This window comes from Diadema antillarum, unplaced genomic scaffold (assembly GCF_040938485.1).
Source record: "Diadema antillarum isolate AM-2024a unplaced genomic scaffold, OU_Dant_1.0 seq00000430_RagTag, whole genome shotgun sequence".
NCBI lineage: Eukaryota > Metazoa > Echinodermata > Echinoidea > Diadematoida > Diadematidae > Diadema > Diadema antillarum.
The window spans coordinates 48,531-72,117 of NW_027271411.1; the positions used below are offsets into that span (position 1 = coordinate 48,531).

The following is a 23,587-nucleotide window of genomic DNA, read 5'->3' on the forward strand; positions in this document are numbered from 1 at the left end:
AAAATACTGAAAATGCACTTTTCCATGCATTTTATGATCCCAAACTTAAGAATAATGTAGATGAAGGGTAGCACTTTAAGAAAAAATGAAAAACTGAATATTGACTTGATTGACCCGTTTCACCTTTTCTGAGTCCTTACGTGAAATCAAGGGGTGCGACTTTTTGTTCGTTTTGGGGTGCACGGTCACATGTATGGACATTATATTTGTTGTTACCCTGTGTCTGTCAAGACACAACATGGTGGTAGCCCCTGGAGAACCTGGAGGTTAATTTTACCCTACAGTGTACTGTCAAGGGTAGACTCCAAAGGTAGTGTCTGATGTTCAGATGCTCTTGATCTACTGACCTGGAGATTGACTCTCCAGGTAGTAGACATATTCCTGTACCATGCCGGAGAAGGTCTTTGAGCAATGCCTGTTCAGAGGGTTGATCACCTTGTCACCCATCGATCACCGTGTTTTGACTGATCTCTGGAATACCCTGTGTTTTGTCTCTGGAGAATGCTCAGAAAAAGTCCTAGTGAAGTATTGGGATGGGGTAGACTGAGATAGTGACAATGCAGTTTATACGGTTGTACTGTCTACAAAAGTATTCTCATTGTATCACTACCAGTGATTGGCAAATAGAACAGGGACTGTATAGGATTGGTTGAGGTGAGGATTTAGCTTTGAATGTCTTGCGAGATATCGAGAAACCACTCTATGAAATCTTTTTCCCACTTGGCAGAGTGAGATGATATTTGCATGTTTTTAATTCTGCGCAATCAAGACATTTATTAGTGGAACATATGACGTGCCAAAATGTTTGTGTGTTTCTATTTTTGCGTTGGTTTCTGGTTGTGCGAAAATGTCCATACTGCAAAAATGTCCACTTTTACAGTACATACAGTGTAGTAGTACAATTGGACCAAGAGCAATCATATCTGTGTACTGTGCTTCCTTCTTATTGTAATGCATTCTAGAAGAAGTGCCCATACAATTGTAAATTAATGCATGTCATAAGCCAAGCAATGCAAAGTACACAGTATGTTTCATAGTGCCAATCTCATTGAGCATCAAATGTTCAGATAACTGCATGTACAATTCATATATTGTCTGTAGTTCTAAAATGTCTTTGCTTACAATCCTTTGTCTGCAGCAGAGCTTGGTATCAATAGATTTGTCTGGTTTCACTTCTTGTTTGGATGAAGACCAAATTTGTTGCTCCCACAATGAGCACTTTTGAAACACCTCCACCAAGAGATCTCTAGGTGGTACATAAAAATGAGGAACTCAAGTTGTAAATCATCTATAAATCAATCGCAGTGTATCCCTTGGACAGATGGTTGTGTCTAGAGAGGCTCTACTAAAAGTGCTGAGTATCATGGATGATGAACTGTGAGTGTTTATCGAATCTTCTGCAGTTGATTATCAAAATACAGGTCTAAAACAACGACAACAACAACAACCATATCATGGAAATTCACTGTTGTTTTTGCATACTGTACCGTTTCTTCCTCATAAAAGAAAGAAAAGAAAGAAGACTGGTGGTATTTACACTGTCAACTAAAGAGTAAAGTTTTACAAATCTTTGAAAGTCTACCATGTACTCATAATAGAGGGAAAACCAAGAATTGTTGCCAGAGCAACTTCCCTCTAGAACGAAACAGTCAAGCAAATATTGACGACGGGTGTGTTTCAGTCTGAGGATGGTACATGAGCACTCCTTGTTTATTTCTGTCAGTCATGATGTATACCGCAATGATTCATCATAATATCGTCCCTCCATTGTTATGTAATCAATTATTTGATCCTTGTCTCTTTGAAAACATTAGACAGATACAATGTAGGCATACAGGAGGCCAATATGTTGCACACCCTATGACCAAGGAGGTACTAGGTGAGCCTAGTACCTCCTTGCTATGACTGTGTTTAAGTACAGATATGTACACACAACTTCACCATATTGTGGATGTGTTTACAAATTTTTTCTGAGGCAGAATCATGATCCTAGAAAAGTTTTAGGCATTATTCAGGTGATAGATGAATGCAACTGTGTCTTCAGAGGTGTTAAGAAGTGGTGATGCTGATTTGAAATGAAAAAGAAAAAAATGGGCGATTTGAAATAAGTTTGAGACCATGATCGCCTTTCTGCTAGTTGATAAACACAGTGCCATTTTGAAAAGTGCAGTATATCTCTGAGCTGTGTGTGGAGGTCAAATTCCAGCTGTTTCTGGTTGCAGAGAAAAGCATGTGCCATTTGTGTTTTTTCACCCATTGTTTTATGCTTAAATGACTAAGGCTTCTTGCCGAGTGGAACAGCAAGAAGCAGCTGCACAGTGACAATAGTACTCAAATCACAAATTGGTTGGATAAACATGGAACCCCAATCAAACCTTGTTTATAATGCCATTTTAAACATGTTTTGAAATTTGATTTTTCTTGTGAGTTACAAGGAGATAAATGCAGCCTTTGATAACTGTGCTGTCAAATTTTGATGGTTTGATTTAAGATCCTTCGAATGCCATGACGTATGAATGTAATCCTGTGTGTGCTGCACAAGTCCAAGTACACTCACAATCATTTTTTAGACATTATTCATCATAATTTGTGGATGAAATAAAAACTCAGCTTTACTGCTTCAATGATAGTTCTATTAAAAATATGAGTTAGGGATGGAAACAACCAATGAAAAATGTTAATCAACTGCCTTGACACCAACTTTTTTCTTTGGGGACCTGTTTAGGCAGCTAACTGAGCTTTAAATTTCAAATTTTAGATAACAGGAAAAGTAACAATCCATTTTGATTTGAAGTTACTCAATTGGGCCACCAGAAGTAAAATTGTTAAAGTCGTACTTAGGTACAATGTATGAGCACAACTGTATGTGTACACAGTTAATTTGAACAAGTAATATAGGAGAGTAAAGTACAAAGTTGTACCAGTATACATTTGTACAGTGACGTGTGTACAAGTGTGTACATCAATCATGTACAGTATAGTTGACTTGCTGAATGCACAATGTAGCTGTGTACAACCAGCATGAGTTACAGTTGAAGACCTGAATATACATGTACAGTAAGAATGACCCAAGTCCAGTGTTTTGGCCAAATTTAGTTTGACATGGAAAATTGTAGCTTATGCATGGACTCATCTTGTGTATAAATGATAAATCCTTATTACCCCTGGAAGTGCCAGCAATGAATGAGTGAAAACTTATATGAATGTAAGAATGACGCAAGTCCAGGACTTGGGTCATTTTTACATTCATATTATAGCGCCCTCTCTCATCACTTCTCTCATCTCATATAGCAGCCTATCCTGTATGATTCAAAGAATGACCCAAGTCCATCACACAAAATGGCCTCTCCACAATTAATGTAAATGTTTATGTAATTGTCATGATAATATATATTCTAATTTGTATGTTGCCTTCCCATCACAGTTAAATAAAATGTTATTGGACAAATAAGAAAAGATATGAAGTTTTTAAAGTTTACTCGAAATGGCCTTCCATGGACTTGGGTCATTCTTATGTATTCAGATACTCAATTGTACACGTCTGTATACTAGTAATGAACAAAGGAAATGATATCAATTATATTTACTTGTATGATATGCCAATTGTATCTACCGAGAAGACCATTTACTTGTCTGAACTTCAGGAGCAATCATCTCCCATCTTCTGTTTTAGTTTCTGTTTCCAATGATGTCACCACCATTTGTTATGGGGGCACACACAATGTCTCTAGTTTGCACAATGTGTGGATCTTACTGTACAAACTATCACAATTAAATGTGGGGGTGTGCAATTTTAACACTGTGTTTCGTTTTGTTTTTGTTATTTTTTTTTCAGTGCAGCAAAATGGTGTTGTCATGGAATGATTTTATATTTACACATTGACTCAGATTTGGGGTATTTTAAGGGTTGCGTGTGATCGCTGTAAATTGTTTCCACAGAGATGGTTATGGTAGTAGTCGCTATTGTTGCAACATGTTTAAAAAATTGACGACCTCTGGCTTTGGTTGGGCTCACTTGCAAACAGAATCTTGTCTAGTGAGCACGCCCAGATGTGACTGTCCCAAATTCATAGTTTGACAGTAGGTAGGGCCTACAGTGTATGTTGGCACCATTATTAGACATTCACCATAAGATGATAACTTTATGAATACAAAGAAAAATGTTCAGAACTACAGTAAAACTGTCGGAACAAAGAAGGCTGCACATTCAATTTATTCCTGACAGTCATGGGTTGTGGGTGAGGTTCAAAGTTTAAAACTTTGTCATTCAGCAAAGATACAATACAAGCCATATTTTTTTTTTTGTCCTGAAATTCCTATAATTTCATTAAAAAAAATGTTCCTGAAGTAAGGCATGACAATTGAACGTATACATTTATCACTGAGTCTCAGTCTCATTGTTTTTATACAAAGTGTACGAGTGCACTAATAGTGACGACAAGCTCAACATTGTGCACTTCTCATCTCACTTTATTTTGCCTGATGTATTCAATGAGTAAAAGAGTGCCCTCTTTGGCCAAGATTGTGCAACATACCGGAGGAGGTTTTAGGCATGACAATGGTACATTTATCGCCAAGTCTCAGTCTCGTGAGTTTGTTTCTATGCTAGTGCACCAATAGTGGCGGCAAGCTCAACATTGATGTACATTTGTCATCTCACTTTATATTGCCTGATGTAGGAATGGAAGAGTGCCCTCTTTGGCCCAGATTGTGCAACATACTGGAGGAGGATAGTGTTTTGAGTGGCAGTAATACTTAGTTCCAGTGCGTGATTTTGCATGGTGCAGCAGAGCATCAATGATTCATTAATGAAACAAATACATACAGCTTGTCGATATCTTAAAGGGCAATTATTTTTTGTCCTGAATGGAACAGTGGACAGTGAATCTATCATTATGATGATGGTGATCAATGTTGGTTTTTTTTTTTAATCGTTGTCATATATATATTGTTATAAAATGGGTTCAAGAATGTAGCCAATTGGAAGCGCTGAAATGAGTCACGTGTGCGTGCATTATTTTCTTCAGGTATGCACTAAGAAGAGTCTCTCTTCCACCTCCCTGGCCTGACGTACGTCACAATGTTTTACACTAGCAGTGCGCACTCATTCAGTTGTTACAAGTGCGTCACGCGCTACTATACGCGCTGTCAATCCTGTAAACAACTTCTAGTTCGGGCCGCGGGCTGCCACAACAGCCGGCGGCCTTTCTTGTTCATAACAGTACGTGGCGTACGTATACTCTTATACGTACGTACAGTACTTACAGTGTATGTGCGGGATTTCCGAGTGCGACGTGCGTAAATGTTTGGGACGAACATCTTCGGACATCTTGACTTTTGAGCGAGTGCTACATGTAGCTGACTGGTATTGACCCACAAAGATACGTGAATAATGTTGTTAGTTTTCGACCCATTTTATAAAACAAATGATGCACAGGATTATTTCGTGGCGTTACTAACACACTCTATCCTGTGCATCATTAGTATATTATCATGGCCTCTTGTACATGGACGTTTTCATGGTTGTCATACAATGTACTAGTACTGATATAATGGCCTCTCGTGTGAGGATGAATTTTCAGGTTAAGTGCATGAGGATCATGGTCTCAGTTTAGGTAACCAACAAGTAGACACACATTGTTTTTACTTTCACAGAAATATTTCATGGTTAAAAACCTTCGTACAAGTAGGCATACATTCATTTTGTGTGTGTTTATGCATACCTGTGTATTTAAGTACTGTATTCACAGTCCTTCATGTGGCAAGTTTGTTACAACAACAATGAATGAGATTAACTACAAATGAACGTAGTCCAAAGTCTGGAAATCAGCTGGCTGTGATATTTCATACAACTGTATGAATTAATACATTTGTATTTTCTTATTTTCATTACAAGCTGTGCAGCTGATCTTCAATTAACATTCCTCCTTTTAACATTTTGATATTGGACATTTTCTTAATTCAGTTATCATTTTCAACTTTACCTCTCTACAAAATGACTTTGTCCTAGAGAATGGGATTCTCTGAGTGTCATTTTAGGTGCAGTACACTGTTCAGCATGTACTACAGGCTGTACAGCCTAAAAAGGGAAATCAAAACAATTGTGCTTGTGGCGCTCATCAATGACAACATTACAGGTCTTACTGAAAAGAAAAATCACTTGAGGTGACAGCAGGTAACTTTGTCATTACTTGAGTTGATAGCAAAGGAAAAACCCTACAAGAATACTTTTTAATTTGATATGATGTTTAATACAAATGTATTTCAGCTGCACACCCTCAGAATATGTCATGACTACTCAAGGTCATGAACATGATTTCTGAAAATCCTGTAAAATGAAGATTATAGTTCACATTTGCCATGAACCACAATATCAATACTGGTTCTGTGGTTGGAGTGCTAATAACACAAATTACACAAACAAATAAGGAATTCAATTTTCTTTTCTATATTGTGTTTGAAGAGACAGATGTGCTCTGAGACACCTTCATCAACTCATACTTACTTTGTACCCCACATCTACACAATTATCAACAAGCATTGCAATCTGGTAGTGTATGATCAAATTAGGTTATTAGAATTTATCAAAATTGTAAGTTTCAGATCAGTGAGTTACTTAAGTGTTTCAAATCTAGAATTACATTTTCTCTTAAGATTTAAATGTCCAAATGATAATCTTTCCAGTATCACTACACAAGCATGTATGTACAAAGTGTAAACACAAATTTTGTCGTCTTTGGTTTCATAGACCTGAAGCCAAGCAATTTGAAAAAAAAAAAAAAAAACAGCATTGCACATACATTCTTCTTTCTCTTTGTTCTACCACGGCTTTTAAAATCTAAAAGTTTCATTAAAATTTGATTGATTTTGCAGAAGCTAAAATTCACATGCCAAAACATGATGATTACAGAGCAAAATTAATTACCGTACTCTTGTTTTTGTTGTGTTTTTTGCTGCATTTCAAACAATTCCAAAGCTCTATAAAAACTTAGACAACTTGCAAGGTAAGCCTAGAACTACTGAAAGTACCCACTTCAAACTGTATTTGCAAATTACACTGTATATGACATTTGATTTTACAGTTGAAATTATCAAGACTACAAATTAGTCATGGTACATGTGCATGTATGCTACGTCAAGGTCGCAAGCTAGAATTCGCACATTTTTTTTTCATTTGATAAAAAATATTGACCAGAGTATTACAAATGGGCTAGAAATAGAGTGTCAGTATACTGTATCTGTATGTGTAGACATCATGAGGACAGTGTTAATGCATGACGGAATCCAAACTAAGACATTTAATTGTAAATTGGTAATTACTTTTATTTGTCTTATTTTAGCTTTTGTTAGGTACATGTATCTGAACCGGGAAAGTACCCACTTAGAAGTCTATTTCATTTGTTACTTGTTGTAGTACAATTTGTGGAACTGAATATGACACTATGGGGAAATTTAAAGTCATTCCCATGAATACACTTGTGCACTAAAGACAAATGTCCCATACGTAAGTTGAGCCATGTCCCATACGTAAGGTGTGCTTTTGTTAATTAGACCAACTTCATGAAAATATGCACCATTCTTTTGCAGTGAAACTTTGCTGAAAGGGAACAGTATTGTACCTTTCTTCGCTTCTAAACAGAACTTGATCAGTAAAGTACTTTCAGAGAATTTTCAATTCAAACTTTATTTTGAAAAACCCAGTTTTTCTCTGGTCCCATATGTAAGTTGCCATATTTTTCTTAATAGAATAATCAACCCAAGGTCAAATGACATCAAACTTAAACACAATATTCTTCTCAGGGCTACCAGTCCTCCTGATGATAAACAGTAAAATCCAAGTGCTCCTTCATTACTTTTCAGAGGTTTGAAATCTCTGAATGTCCCATACGTAAGGTGCGCGATATCTTGGACTTGCCCATTTATCGTTCTGAACAGCTGCTAGCTTGAATTAATGCATTCCTAACTGTAGACCATACATTGAGAATTTACCCATTGAAAAAATTACCCCAAATCCTTTTCTGTAGAGAAGTGATAACCAAATTGATTTGCTCCTATATTTTGGAACAACCCACGGCTGGAAAAATGCAGCGAACACAAATAAAGCAAAACAAAAACAAAACAAACAAAACAAAACAAAGCAATACCCAAAACAAGAAAGATGGATGACAACGTTAATCTAACCTGGTAGCTTTATAAATTGCAAATTGTGAGGGGGAAGAAAAGGAGGATGCAGGCAGTGAAAATAGGTCAGCTAGTTCTTTCTGAGGATGTCGTCATCGCAAACATAAATTTGTAACCCCATCTCCTGTTGAGACCAGTTTGTTTCCTGTTAGGAGGGAGATGGTGAATTATGAGGTGTGCCGAATTAGTAGCAGCAAAAGGAGCCATACATCCATCATATCGGTCAGGGGATTTACAACCGGTCGACATCGGGATTGGAGGATGTCCTACAGTATTGTAGATAGCAAGTATCGATAAGGTCTGCTCAGTATTCGCCCATCCTGTCAAGAATAATGTTGTGTGTGTAGGAGGGTCATGGATGTGTGTGGAGTGAGTGCTTGTGAAGGGGAGAGGAAGAGATAAGAAGATAGATTACTTTTGATGCATAATTGGATATTGATTTCGTGCCTATTTTAGAAACTATCCTCTACTATAGGTGCGCACAAACACACACGCGCAAAATGTAGTATCCTTGAGGGAGATTGAAATTGGGCCTAGAGAGATGAAGGGGGGGGGGGGGTCTGTGGAAGAGGGAGATAATTTGTGAGTTCCTCTAGCAGGGGGGTAGGATGTCATAGTGAAGTTCACTTCTCGTTTGGCGCAGGGGGGTGGCGATCTCGCCCCCTCCTTGGGAGGAAGACCCTCGTAAATGTCGCGATTGTTTATAGCCCCTTGTCTGTCTCATACTCCAAGGCATGTTGATTGTGACAGTGCAGTAAAGATACATCTACCCCTTATTTCCTCATTGCTCTCTGATCTTGTGAGTCCGGGTACAAATCCGCAGATTTCTGTCAGCCTCGGATCTCTCTGATGAATGGACAGTTCACAGAATGATTCTCTTTTATTCTAATTGAATTGTGTGGCTCTCAGCGGAAAGCACGTGGTAATTTGGTATCTTTCTTTCTGTGGAGCTTCAAACCCGAGTTGTTCATGCATCTCTGTGGCCATCATTTTGCGTCAAATGAGCAGCAGGTCTTTGAGCGCTTAGCTCTGCATCTTTTCATAAAGTCTGTGCCATGTTGGAAAAGCTTTAGTTGGACGAAGAACCCAAATCGCCTTTGCATCACCTGAGTGCTTTAGCAAGTGTTTTGCAAAGCCGCCGAAACATTTGTTTCCAGGACATTGGTCGTGGGAGTACCATCAGAACCTGGGCCCAACACTGGCGATTGAGCTGACAAACTTCCTTTTATTCAGGTGATATACCTAGGTGTTGTGTGAAATTTCGTACTGATCCTCGGGACCTCATCTTCTTTCTTAGGATGTGGCATCCGAATATCAAGTGCTCGAGAAAAGGGCCCATTGGTACACCCTCTGTATCATCAAACACGTGTTTGTGTTAAAGATGCTCTTGCCTTGCTTTAGACATTACATACACTCTGTACATACAACTTGTATGTTGACCAGCCTGTTCATCTTACACCTTATGAATGGACTTGACAGAGGAAATGAATCTAATTAATCTAGTAGTGAGGCTGTGTACATTTTGATCATCATCCCATCTCATCATCAAAGTGTTTGCACCATCCGTCAGTGGGGAACCCTCCAATATCTCAGGGACACATTTGGTGAAGCGGTTTGCGAAGCAAAGAAGAAAAAGATCCAGGTGGTGATCACATTGGACACACTTGGGGAAATAGTTAGGGAGGGCTATGCCCTCATGGCAAGAGATTTGGATGTGATGAACAATCACCCTAGAGGAAATTTGATGCGCAGATGAACAATCATTCCCTTCATAAACCAATTCGTACATGCCACATGCAATTATCGGTCAATGTGCTCCTGTCTGAATGAATGCTTGTAGACATTCAATCTCTCCCGTATCGTGTCTCTAAGGGGTAAGCTGTCCCTTGTTACCATTGAGGAAAAATGTGCAAGGGAGTTTGGACACCCAGTACAGTTTAGTTACCGGTAGTCATCAGTTCTGTCTTTAGAAACCCTTCAGGATTTGTAGTTGCCCTTGTCAGCCAGGTTGAAGCCAATCAGCTGTAATTAGAGCGAACAAGGTAATTTTGCCTCACAGAGACTGTGGACAGATCTCATTCAAGGAGTACATCCTTGTCCTGTCGAGGTCGGGGTGCGAGGTAATTTGTCGATTGCTCCTGCCTGGAAGTCTGTTCTACAGGAAGCGGCGTTGCTGAACAGATCAGCTAGGATGCAGAAACCAAGCTGTTTTCGGCTCTTTAACATGTGGGTATTCAACCATACGGCCAATTTTAACCAGTCTACACTGGTTTGTGTTATGTTCTGTTTAATGATTGATGTTAAACTAGCTCCTTTTATTAAAGCTGCATAGGCAGAGACTGGCACATTCTTCCTGTCTCATAGATGTGCCATCTTTGTGTTTTTGTTTTCTTTTTTTTAATAGGTGTGCCATCTTTTGCATTAATCAACCCAAGGTCAGTTCATGGTATTCATGTTCCGTTTAGAAGAATGAGTTTAGCTGGAGTTACACATGCTTTTGTATTTCATCTTCAAATAAAAAGCATGGTGTGCTCTCCTTCAATATCTAGGTTTGTATTCTGCTGATTTTCTCTGATGCAGATGACACTTGAACTTGAATGAGATCATCCTTGATTGACAATGACATGTTTCCTACCAGAGAGTACTGAACATCATGTCTAAAATCAGTGCTGTTTCGACACTGTAATTCCTGTGACATTGACATGATGTACAAGTACATTGTAGATCATTATTACTCTTTCCAGCAGCATGGTATGACAATAAAGCAAACATTAAAAAACAAACAAACAGAAAATCAAGGAAAAGCTTAAAATGGGATAACTGCAAGTCCTGATAGTGTACTCCATAGGATGGACCTGCAACTGTGGGTGTTATCAGTACAATGACGTCATGCCCTTGTTTGAGTCGATTATGGACTAAAAATCAGTGTAACATAACAGTGAAAGTTCCACCTATTAAAATCATAAATAAAGAATCTGAGAAAGTGTAGGACGGAAGGTTTTATTTCTCACATAAATAGCTTTCATACAATTGTACATTGTACATGTGTACAATGTAGCTTTGAATTGATTTTATCATTGATTTCATAGTGATAATGCTATTGTTTGCAAGTCTCCCATATTTTCTCATATCATACAGGTACACATGCACATACAGCACGGTGTACATTGTAGTGTATGCTCAAAATTGATAAAATCTATAGAAGGAAGAAGAGCCATTCCCATCATCTTTTATGTCCTTGTGGTGATTGTTTTATAGCAATTTTTTATTTTGGAAAGGGGAGTTTCATTGAAAGCAGTGACCACATTTTTAAAAAAAATGTTTGTTGAACTCCATTTACATGTATCTTTCCATCTGATTGTAAATTTTCTGTTTTCATGTTTTCCTTGTATCTGTGTTCGTCAATTTTAACATGGTCTGAACAATGTGGTTAAGGTGATTTCATTTGCAGAAAGGTCAATAGTCTTGTACTTGTACATTTCTTTGGTAGTCCTGTACTTCGTGTCATAATTGATTGATGACCGCTTTTTTTTTTTATCCCTGCAATGACCAGCTGTGTTTTAACTGGCCGATTGGGCCCAAAGAATTTGTCATCAGAGGGACGTCACACTACATTTTACCAATACCCTCTTTTTAATGCTTCATCATTTCACTGTACTTCATGAAAGTAGTTTTGATATTCATTTATTATACCAAAAATAAATTTAAATTTTGATTGCCAATTGTGTGCATTGCACACAAGTGTAAAGGTTTCGTGTGCAGCACAAGTTTGCATCTAAATGCCATTTGAACAGAATTATGGTAGTGATTGGTTGATCAAATATGGCTTGACAAATGCAACCCCCCCCAAAAAAAAGAAAAAGAAAAGAAAAGAAATTGAAGTACAGCACTTAGATTTTGAGAGAAAGCTTCTTAGACATGTGTTCATTTTTAATTACATTACAATTGCTTTTGGATAGAATTCCTTAAACATTTTTTTCATTCATTGACAGGAAAAAAGGATGAAGAGAAAAAGATGTGAATGAATGAACAACATGTCAGTCCATCATTGAAAAAAAAGGAGACAGACAGCCAAAACTTATCAATTGTGAATACATATTGGTATAGAGCCTCTGTTTAAACTCTTCATTTTAATATAACTAATAGTCTTTTTCAAGTCCGGTTTGGTTCACTGAACTTGTAGGCAATTAGGCAAGCTCCTGAAAGGCTTAGTGAGAGATAAGAGGGAGGTTCTGCAAATTATGTGTGAGCACTGATGAATCAAATTATGACAGGTGTGATTCTCATCAGATTTTGATATCGGGTAGTGAGCACACAACAGAGGTATGACCGAATCTTATCCCCCTCTTCCCAATCAAGATGGTTATTATAATGGGCAAGTGCACAATGTACCTTTGTATGTGGATTGAGTGAGTGTAGCAATATTAATAGTTATTTATAGAACAAATCGGTGAAAGTTTGAGGAAAATTGGACAATCCCATAAAAAGTTAAGAATTTTTGAAGTTCAGTGCTGCCATCACTGGATGAGTAGACTAATGCGTGTGATGTCATACATATGCTTGGAAGGATAAACAATTTTATTAAAGAAAATTCATTATATTATTTCACTTTTCCCACAATATAAGAGAACACTTGACTTCCCCCTTTCAGAAGGCGGGGAATAATATTACCCTTACCATACATTAGTAATTCAAGTGGAAGGAATGTGTACTTATCAAATAAAAGGAAATTTTGTGGAATTTCCCTTATTTATCATTTCTAAGCATATGTGACATCACAAACTGTAGTATTCTCATTCAGGGATGGCAGCACTGAAACTCAAAAAAATTCCTAACTTTTGCACAGATTGTCTGATTTTCCTCAAACTTTTACTGATGTGTCCTAGGTACAACTGTACAAGTATGTGTATCGAGTATTCACTCACTAATGTATATGAAGGTGAACTTGTCCTTTAAGTTTATGATTGAAGCATTGATTAAACAATAAAGAGCTGTAATTTCTTCTATCAAAGGAGATAACAAGTATCAAAGTTGCCAATATGTCATGTTACAAGCTGGCCTTTCTTCGTATTATCAGTTACACTTTCAGTCTTCTTGTATGTAACAAAACTACCATAATATACCCAGGAAGTGTGTCTTGATATAGCCATTCTGAAATATAATATGCAACATCTAGTAGTGACATGGACACCTTCAAACAATGGCAGGTGTGTATTACAGTTGTAAAGAACTCATAACAATAGGGGAACAAGTTCTATGGACTCACTCATCTCTTGATGCACAGGATGTGCATACTTGTGATGTGCAAGTGTCTCTCAAATCTCTTCTTGCCTATTTTGCAACCCTATTACTGTATCTCCTTACATCGATACAATGTAGAGGAATTATTCAGCTGAGAAAAGACCAAAAAAACCCCCCCAAAAAACCCAAAAGAAACTACTACCATCACCCCCTGCTGAATGTATCGATAATTCTTTTTTTAAAGATAAAGATTTTAATCTTTTAGTCAAAGCAGAGTGAGGGGCAACAGATGGTTTCAATTATATTTCCCTTTTTGTGAATAAATATAAACCTGTCTAGGCTACACTGAACATTTCGTACACAATCACAGGTCTGTACAAATGTAACCTTTTAGAATAAGTCGTGAGTCAAAAGCTGATATTTATATTCTAATCATGTCAATATTACTCTTCTTTATATAAACATCCACATGTATGATTTCAGTTCTTTTTTTAAAGTTTGAAGATGACCCTTAAACATGGAATGGCTAATCTAGATTAAAGTACAGTAATTCTGAGCAAAATACCACTGAGATTATCTTGTTGGCTATTGATCTCCAATCCAAAAGAGAAAGTGACCAGGAGAAGAAGTCTAATGCGTGTTGCCCTCTTCCTCACACATCAATGCATTTAATACGGTATACAGAATCACAGCATAGTGTCAGCCTGTAGAATTCATTTGAAGTAACCACCATCCTATGGCAGTAAGTTGTCTTAATATGCCACAATCAATAACCACTATGCTCCTTCATTTATTCCTTCACTCTCCCTCTCTCTCACTCACTCGTTCCCTCTCTCCATCTCTCTCCTCACTTACTTCCCACACTTCCTAATAACGTCCGGCTGAACTTATGGTCAGATTTTTTTTCTTCTTCTTCCGTCCTCTTCCCACATAATTTTTGCTCTAATTGCCAGATGCTCTCCACTACAACCTCAACACGCATTTGCGAGTGAGGGAAGCTACGTGTCTGCTATAATAGTTCCTGTTATTCTAAATGCTGAGCGTATTTCACTGCATTCGCAAAGCCTTCATACAGAGATGAAGTGTGGACTGGCTAGAGGTTCATGTTGTAGACAGCCGTAGGAGGAATATTATTGCCATCTTCTAGAAATTAACACCTTAGGCGTAGCTGTGTCATTCTCCAAGTGGTTCTCTGTAAAAGGCTGTGTAGTATGGAGCTAAAGACGTGAGTATAATGTGTTCAGTGTAATATGGTCTTTTTCATGTACACGTAGAATAGGGGTACAAACTTAAAAGAGAGCTATGAACCACCTGAATTTGATTATTGTAAAACCAGAAATGTTCACATTAACTTTTGCAATTCATGAGGAGCCGAGATTTGCAATTTAAGTAAAATCCATGTGAAAGTTTTTGTCTGTAGGCACAATGCATTGAATGCCAGTGCCAATTTGTGAATGTTCCTAGTTTTACAGTTAACAATGTATACGTATACAATGTAGTATACATTGTATGTGCCAGGATGTTCACCCAGTATGACTAATTCCCAACATGTGGTGATACCATAGCGTGTTGATTTTGCAAAGAATTATAAAGCTATATGATAAAGTACATGTATCATGAAATGTAGCAGGAATTCAATGTTGGCTGTGTACCACAATATCTTTTAAATAGAGGAAGAAATGTTCACATATTTGGAAAGTGCTAGTTTGAGTCATGTTGATCAAAACTTATGAATTAACAATATCTGGTACTTCGAGTGCACAAGATACAGTAAAGATTATATAACAAGGAGTGAGTAGTTTCCAATATTTCTGTTGCTGTCAGTGCTACATTAACCCGTTGAGGACGAGTCCCGAGTATACTCGGGCAAGCACCTATGGGAAATATGTGTTGTAGCAAAATCAAACCGTCCTCAACGGGTTAAAAATCAATCACAAATTTTGCAATATCAGAAAAAAAATTGGAACATTCACATACATTTTATTTGCTTCCTCTTGCGATGTTTTGCAGATGATGTCAGTTACGTCACTTACGAGGGAAGTTTCGCCAATAAAAAACTGATCCAAATTAGACATCTTGAATCCATCTTGGGTGACAGGATGTTTTCAGAATTGGTGCTGCCATACATAGAATTATTTTTAGAGCTTCCAGGTTGCAGCACTAATGATTACATGCATCACTAATGATTATCGGGAGAATATATTCAGGTGTGCAAACAAAGAATTTTCCTGAGGGGTGAAACCTATTCCCTAAAGCTGCTGTCACAAAGCTTGATACGAACGCATCGTAGGTACAAATGTCACTGTTCGTACGAATTCTGGAGTTCGCACGACAGCCTTACGAAGAGAGGGTTTCGTACGAAGTTAAAAAAAATCTTGGACAAGACCATCGACCAGGCTACGAACTTACGAACGGTCTACGAATGCTGGTATCGTATGGCCTTCTTAAGAAGATATTACGAAATTGTCTAAAAAAATTGTTCATACAGCATTCGTAGCAGTTCTTAAAGCCATACAATCGTGGCGAGTGGTTTGTGCGGCACGGAGACGAACGCAACACGCTGCCTCCCCCATTCTGTATCAAATGTAGTGACACCGAATGAGAATAGCGCTGGCTCAGTGGGTCAGCAAACAACACTCTAGACTACAAGAGTTCTGTCTCCTGACCCAAAATGGTGGTCTGAGCGAGCCACAAGATCTTCCGAATGGACGCACACTCTCAGTGCGCATGCTCATGAAGAGTGGCCAAAAGAGCCACGCGTCTTCTAGCCTCTCTCCTCCAATCACCGCAGCTCGCGGTCACAATGTTTGTGTATGATGCGTACACACACACGCACACACACACACATGTCTCAGTGGCAGCATTGTCCCACACGTTTCGTGGATATACACGTACAATTGTAGCACCGAGTCTGGCATTGCGCAATTGCATGCACAAATCTCGGTCGTTCGGGAGTTTACGTACCATTAGGAATAACGATCGTCCGCCTTTAATGGTGTTTGTGACCGAGCCATAACTTTCCAATTGTTCTTTTAATGCCACTGTTGCATTTTTTATTGAAATGTGAGGTGATAATGTTATTTTATTTGATAATATTAGTGATTGTGTATCTGTCTGAGTAGGCCACATTGTTGTACAAATGTATCTCTTCAACTTAAAACTTTTCAGCTTACTTTAGAGGTGATATACATGTATTTTGTAAGTACTCGCCAATAAACAGCATGCTCTCTTCATCATTTTTTGGATTTAAGAGATACATGACCTGTGCAGTAGAAGGGTTTCAGGTTTACACGGGTACAATGTATTCGTATATGAATATGTTGTCACGCAGATCCACAATAATCGTATTTCAGGCGTGCTCTACATTGTATGTTCAGTTAACAAGCATGGACCATAGAGTGATGTCCATTAATATAAAAGAAAAAGTGAATTGACTGGAGTTGTCATTTTTTCTTTCTTTTGTTATTTTCATTTTGTCGATTTCTTTTTTCCACTATTAGGGAACAGCCCATCTTTACGACCAGGGCCCATGTCTTTCAGATTGACCCCAACACGAAGAAGAACTGGCTGCCGTCCAGCAAGCAGGCGGTTACCGTCTCTTTCTTCTTTGATAGCACTAGGAACACGTACCGCATCATCAGTGTCGATGGCTCCAAGGTACGTACGTACTGGGCTTTATTGTGGTTGCACATGAGAGAAAGATCCAGTATTCGAATTAAGATTAGCGTAGTAATGGTAATTCGTTGTTATAGTGATTGGATCATACATACAGTACCTTGGAAATTGTGATTTGAATGTGAAGTCTCAAGAGTAGGCACGGCCTAATCCTTTGTGCCATTCACATCAGTGGCAGCTACACATCAACACACACTACAAACTATTGATACAAGTTTAGCGGGTGGTTAATCAACAGAAGTCATCTGAACATTATTAATGTTCCGAGCTCGGGCTGCCTTCCAACTCATGATGTACGATTGTAGAAGTCAAGCTGTATACATCAGAATCTGTACTGCATTGTAATTTCTGTATTTTTTTTTCCAACAAGAATTCCCCTCTGGAGTAGAATTCAAATTCATGATAGTAAAAATGAATTTGTGATTCTAGTTTGGTTACACACATCAAAAAAAAAAAGAAAAAAGAAAAATATCCTAATAAATCCTAATTTAAGTGTCAGCTCTATCTCTGAATCAGCATTTGAAGGGCAAATTTTCTCTTGTGTGTAACCCGTAGAATAGCCTGCTCATTCCTCAAAGTCAGAATTTAATGGCAACAAATATATGGGTAATTCCGTGAAGTTGGGGCACAAAGTGTGACATTTTAGCATAACTCAATACTAATTATGCTATACATATATTGCTTATAGGCTTAACATTTGTATTGAGACCATACATTTTCCTGGAAATTTTGTGCCATTCAGACTCAATTTTGATGAAGTTATTTTTAAAAAAAATGTAACGGTGTCCTGTAGCATCGTGACGTGTCCATGTAGCATTGTGATAGTTAAAATCTGGTCCTAAAAGACAAATTAATGCAATTAGCTTGACCAAAATTTGATATAATATGCAATTACTAGATTAATCAGATAGCTCAATATCTTAACTCTCCTTTCCACAGTTTTACTTTTACAAGAAAATTACACAATGTGTCACTATGCTGCGCGGTGTCCACCAAATGTCACAAAAAAGGACACCGCGTAGCATCGTGATACATTTTGTAATTTTCTTTTAAAATTAAAACTGTGTACAGGAAATTTGAGATATCCAGCTATCTGACTGATCTAGTAAATATGCATATATTGCATCAAATTTTGGTCAAGCTAATTGCCATAATTTGTCTCTTAGGACCAAATTTTAAAATATCACGATGCTACATGGACACGTCACAATGCTACAGGACACCGTTACATATTGTTTAATAACTTCATCAAAATTGAGTCTGAATGGCATAAAATTTCCAGGAATATGTGTGGCCTCAATGCAAATGTAAAGCCTACAAACAATAAATGTATAGCATAATTAATTTTGAGTTATGCTGAAATGTATTTTTCAAATATAAGCGATGCTACATGGACACTGCCCCAACTTCATGGAATTACCCATATATGTTTGTATAGAGATGATGAGAATGAATTCACCTAAAGGGTACGCTAATAAACACACTGTATACATGTAGGCTTTGTACTATAACAATACATTTAATTAGTACTATTACAATTGATTTTGTTGGTATCAATTGTATTTTTGCTATTGTTTAAAGTCATCATAAAAAACAGCAACAGTGGTTCGAAACAAGACATGTATCCATTCACAGAAGATACAGTACGTGTTGGTACACAACATCTGTTGAATAATATCTAAAATGCATAGAAACAAAGCGAGTCAAAATGCATCAAAACTGGAAGTGGGTGTAAAAAGCACCAACCAAGGAATGAATTATGTAGAGCCAGTTTGTTGTTTGCGAAACAAGCAGTGATACGCTGCGTGTGCCCGTCGCTTGGGGCCTTTTCCAGTTGTTGCGGTTAATCTAATAGTTCTGCTGGCCAGATTTGTGCAGGGGCATCATAATCATGTATAGGGCAGAGATGATTGACGTTTCAGTAACTGTTTTGGCTGGAGACAGGAAGTGTTTTCGATCATAACAGAAGTTGACTCGGCGAAAAAGTTGACTTTGATATTGTGCGCTGCTGAGTGAGATAGGAGAAATACAGTTGAATTGCTCTGGCCCAGATTTTTGCCCAGGAATCTCTCAATTAAGTAATCTATCATTATGTTGACAGTCGACCTGATGCTTTGGGCAACAGAGCTATTTGTTTCTCGTTTTCTGTTTATCAAATTTAAAAGTATGTGTCTCCATTTTAGGCCTCGTCGGTGCTGATAGACCAATTCTGTAATTCATTCAAATTCTGTGCATGCTTTGGCCATGAAAGGGTGCCTTTCGGTATTAAACAACCTTAGGAGGCCTGTGTAGCAACTTATGAATGCTAACATGAATTCCCGCCTAAAATGAAATGAAATAAAAAAGATAATGGGGGGGGGGGGGGCAGGTTGAGAATATACTTTGTTACTAGGTGGTAGGAATAGAAACATCAGTGAATTGAAATACAGTACAGAAACAGTCTATTCATTGCAAGAACACTTTACTTTTTTTTTGTTAATGATAATGGTACATGAATACATTGTATACATTGTATACACAGCACCTGTAGTATGATATTTCACTTAATGCATCTTGAAATGTGCTTTACAATGATTACATGTATAATGTACATTCATAACTTTTTTGGTTCATTTGGTGATCCAGTCAAGGATGTGAAAGAGCTGAAATGATATCAAAACATCACTCATCAAACACTCAGTGTAAACATGATGAGTGGTTTCCAGCAAGAACGAAGTGTCAGATTTACAACAAGCATTGTGCAGTGCAAAGTACATCATCTAAAGTGTGATTATACTGAAGTGCTGGGGGGTGGTCAATAGGAATTTAATCAATGTCTGATAGAAGCCGTGGCTTCCTTTATGTACACGTATGACTTGTCATAGGAGTATATGGAGTGATTTATACGAAAATGTCTTAATAGGTGTGAATTTACTCTTCCTTCATGCTTCCTTGTTGTGATATGTTTGGCTTACAATGTCTTTCACATTGTCATCATAAATCTCTTACTACGTTACTGTCATAAAATCTCAATAAAAGTTGTATAACAAATAGAGTCAAAACTCTGTAGTAATCCTCTCCTGGTTTCTGCAAAATCTGTGTCATAATAATGTCAACATAGTCTGAGCTATAAATTCCCATCAAACTGCCCTTGATGGACCCTATCTACAATATTTTACAGCGGTATTCTATGAATGGACTGATGTCCAAGCAATCAGCACCGTGCCAAAATATTGCCTCGTACTTCTTAAATCCAGCAATGGCAGAATCAAAACTTTAAAAACAAAAGAATAATAAAAAAAATAAATCATGACTTCTCAACAGAGTGTCACATTTTAGGCAAACTTCACTAAATGTGTTTTACATAGTTGTAAACTACTAATGTTTTCTGTATTTATTATACAATCCACAATATCATTTGGGTTTCAGACCCCCTTTAGGACACAGAACATGTCAACTATTGTAAAACATGACATATTCGCCGCATGAAAATTTCATGAATTGGAGCCGACAGCCTTATTTGCAGCATGAAAGTTTTGTGAGTTGCCTCTAACATTCAATGCATACAGTGTAGACAAGATCTTAAGCGAGCATTTTAATTTTGCAAAACTCGGCTCTTGCGAAATTCATGAAATTAAAATGCACGTAAACATTCCTGGTTTTACAGTATATCAACAGAGCTTTGACTAATGGTATAAAAGTCTCTCTGCTGATACAATATCACAGATATTTAACCCATTGAGGACGGACTGATTTCGCTACAACATGCATTTGCCATAGACCCCCTGCCCGAGTATACTTGGGACTCGTCCTCAATGGGTTAAAGATTTCTTTCAAAGTGAAGGGAGTAATGTTGGTTCTTACTTCATTCTTTTTTCTCTGTCCCATAGGCCATCATCAATAGTACAATCAGCCCTACCATGGCTTTCACCAAGACCTCTCAGAAGTTTGGCCAATGGGCTGACACCAGGGCAAACACTGTCTATGGGCTTGGCTTCAGCTCCGAGGGAGAACTCAACAAGGTGAGACATAGATGAAAACTGTAAAAATGAAAATATGTATTGATCACTATTTTTGATTTTGTGGAATAAAAACACTCAAAATTCATCATACCTAGGTCAGGGGGGAAAATATCTCCCACAAAAATATCCACTTTTTCAGTATTGCAGAACATGAATCCACACACACATACACACAAACAAACCGTTTGTGTTTGCACCGACACCTAAAGTGCGCACACTCACACACAGACAATTTATGACACCAACCCCTCATCATACACATTGCGCCCTGAGTTTGGTGTTAGTGTTTGTCGTAGAGTATGTTCATCCCAATAACACTAAGGTATTAAGTCCATCTTTGTATCTCCCCTTTGCAAATTGTGTCACCTCCACCAAATAAGAAAATGAAAGAGTGCTTCAATTCTTTCAATCCCTAGCTTGCAGGCACATTGGTCAAAATATGATAAAACTCATGTCTCACATGCAAATTGACCACCTTTAGTTGTGGTGGGAAGAAATATTCCACTGAGATTTTCTTTTTTCTTTTTATAAGGTTCACAGAAGTGAAAGAATGGGATTTTTACATAAAAAAAAGAATACTCAGATTGATAAAGATTCGAACCCAAGTGCCTTTCGTATGCTAAAATGCTTCTTTCTTGAGCTTCTAATTGTGACATTTCAGTACACCCTCTATACTCATAAATCTTATCCCATCATGCCTAAATCATTACCATGTTGGGTAAAGTCATGGGTAACCTAGGGCAAGTTGAAGGTGTGTCAGGGATAACTTTCTCGTAGGAAGCGTGCTGAAATGTGAATGCAGGCTGGCTTGTTACGGGAAGTTGCTGTGTGGAGGGGCAGCTGCTGCTTTAATTGCTATGTGTATGTTCCCTGCGGACAGAATGGCTTTGATTCACACCCAGCAAAACATCCTTCTCACAAGATACGCCAGCGGGCTTACCACTGCACAAGTGATTTATTACGTCTACATTCCCAGCATTCCACCATTGTGTAGAGCCCAGTGAAGCTTTCTTAGCTATGCTGCAATGTGCATCCCCTAATAAGTATTAGGACCCTGGCTGTCAAGTTGCAGCAGAGCCTGTACATTATGAGCCATATAAGGATGTGATAGTCATCATCACAGGCCAGTGCCCTTTTCTCATTCATGATGTGCCATGCTGACTGAGAACATGCCACATATGAGAGGTTCACATAGCAATTTTGAATGAGACGTGCATCACAGGCTGAACATTGATGTTTGGATTGCGATCAAAATCTCACTAAATTGTTGTGTGAATGCCTGGTCAATCAAACAATTGGGATTCTATTTGTCTTTGGGATTGCTATCCAAATCTTACTGTTTGTACAGTTTTCCCCAAATAATCGTGCTGCTTGCTCAGCACTGTGTCCTGTCTGGACAGTGATTTGAACATTTTTATCTGTTTTTTGCTGGGGGCTTGGGAGGCCTAAGTATGATCCGTTTCTCACTGCAGCGAGCCAATCGAGCCACACATAAAGAGGTCAGTCGTGAGCGCATTCGATGCACGCCAATGATGATACGTGTGTGTGTATCTCATGTCCAGTCCTGCATTTCGTGGGCTGCAAAAGTGTGAACACACTTGACACACACATTGGTGCTATGTGCTTGTTGGGTATCTCCAGCGCTTGAGGGTCAGGCTGAGGTCACAGGCGTTAAAATTTGAGTGGGTTTACGTTGAGATTTTTGGCCACCGTGTGAACGCCTGCCAAATAAACATCAATATTTCAATCAGATTATGCAGTAGAATTTTGCCTCCTTTGAGCGGTGATTTGAAAAGTGATATTTGGATTGCAATTCAAATTGTGGATTGTGATCCAAATCACACTCTTTCTGCTGGCAGAATGCACCTTTTAGATTGAGGGCTCCTTCTGTCTGCAAAACTTTTTAATGGTCATTTCTCACCCCCTTCCCTCCCCTTCCTTTACAGTGGAGAGTAGATTTTGATGCAGTTGTAATATTTTCTTTTTCTGTACATAGTTCATGCAGCAATAACTATGAAAAATAGATGAATAGGTAACGTAGGTAGAATAGGATTGATGAATAGATAGGTACTATATAGATACACATGTACCTAGAATGGTTGATGATTGAATAATAGATGGATCATTTACAGAAAGGTAGATATAAAACCATATTTTGCATTGACAATTCAGATTATATGTTGCTTTTTGTCTGATTCTTCCCCCCCCCCCCCCCCCCACCAACATTACTCAGTTCATAGAAGAGTTTGAGACGGTAAAGGATGCGGCGTCAGAGTTGGCATCCACCCCTCCCTCTTCCCAAGTCTCCAAGAAGGGGGCAGACTCTACGCCCGCCCAGAATGGTTCCGCCAAGATTACCAACAATGAAATCAACCATGCCAAGGTATTGTTGTATGAACAAGCACAATTCAGACTTTTCAGTTAATAGCATGTGAGTGATTTTCACTAGACGCTGAAGAATTGATATGTATGATAGAGAGTGGAATTTG

The 23,587-nt window shown here is 38.1% G+C and overlaps 1 protein-coding gene across 2 annotated transcripts in view; it reads left to right on the top strand.

Annotated features, from left to right (window-relative positions):
* LOC139732517 (homer protein homolog 2-like) overlaps window positions 1-23,587 on the top strand; it is a 38,556-nt gene that overhangs the window by 2,939 nt on the left and 12,030 nt on the right. The window contains exons 1-4 of one of the 2 annotated variants that reach the window (XM_071643374.1): window positions 14,515-14,647; window positions 16,923-17,079; window positions 20,967-21,098; window positions 23,332-23,481. In XM_071643374.1, coding sequence (XP_071499475.1) covers window positions 14,634-14,647; window positions 16,923-17,079; window positions 20,967-21,098; window positions 23,332-23,481 — 453 coding nt within the window. In that variant the 5' untranslated portion in view covers window positions 14,515-14,633. Of the gene's footprint in view, window positions 1-14,514; window positions 14,648-16,922; window positions 17,080-20,966; window positions 21,099-23,331; window positions 23,482-23,587 lie in introns of those variants that run through there. The other variant, XM_071643375.1, reaches the window with a different exon arrangement.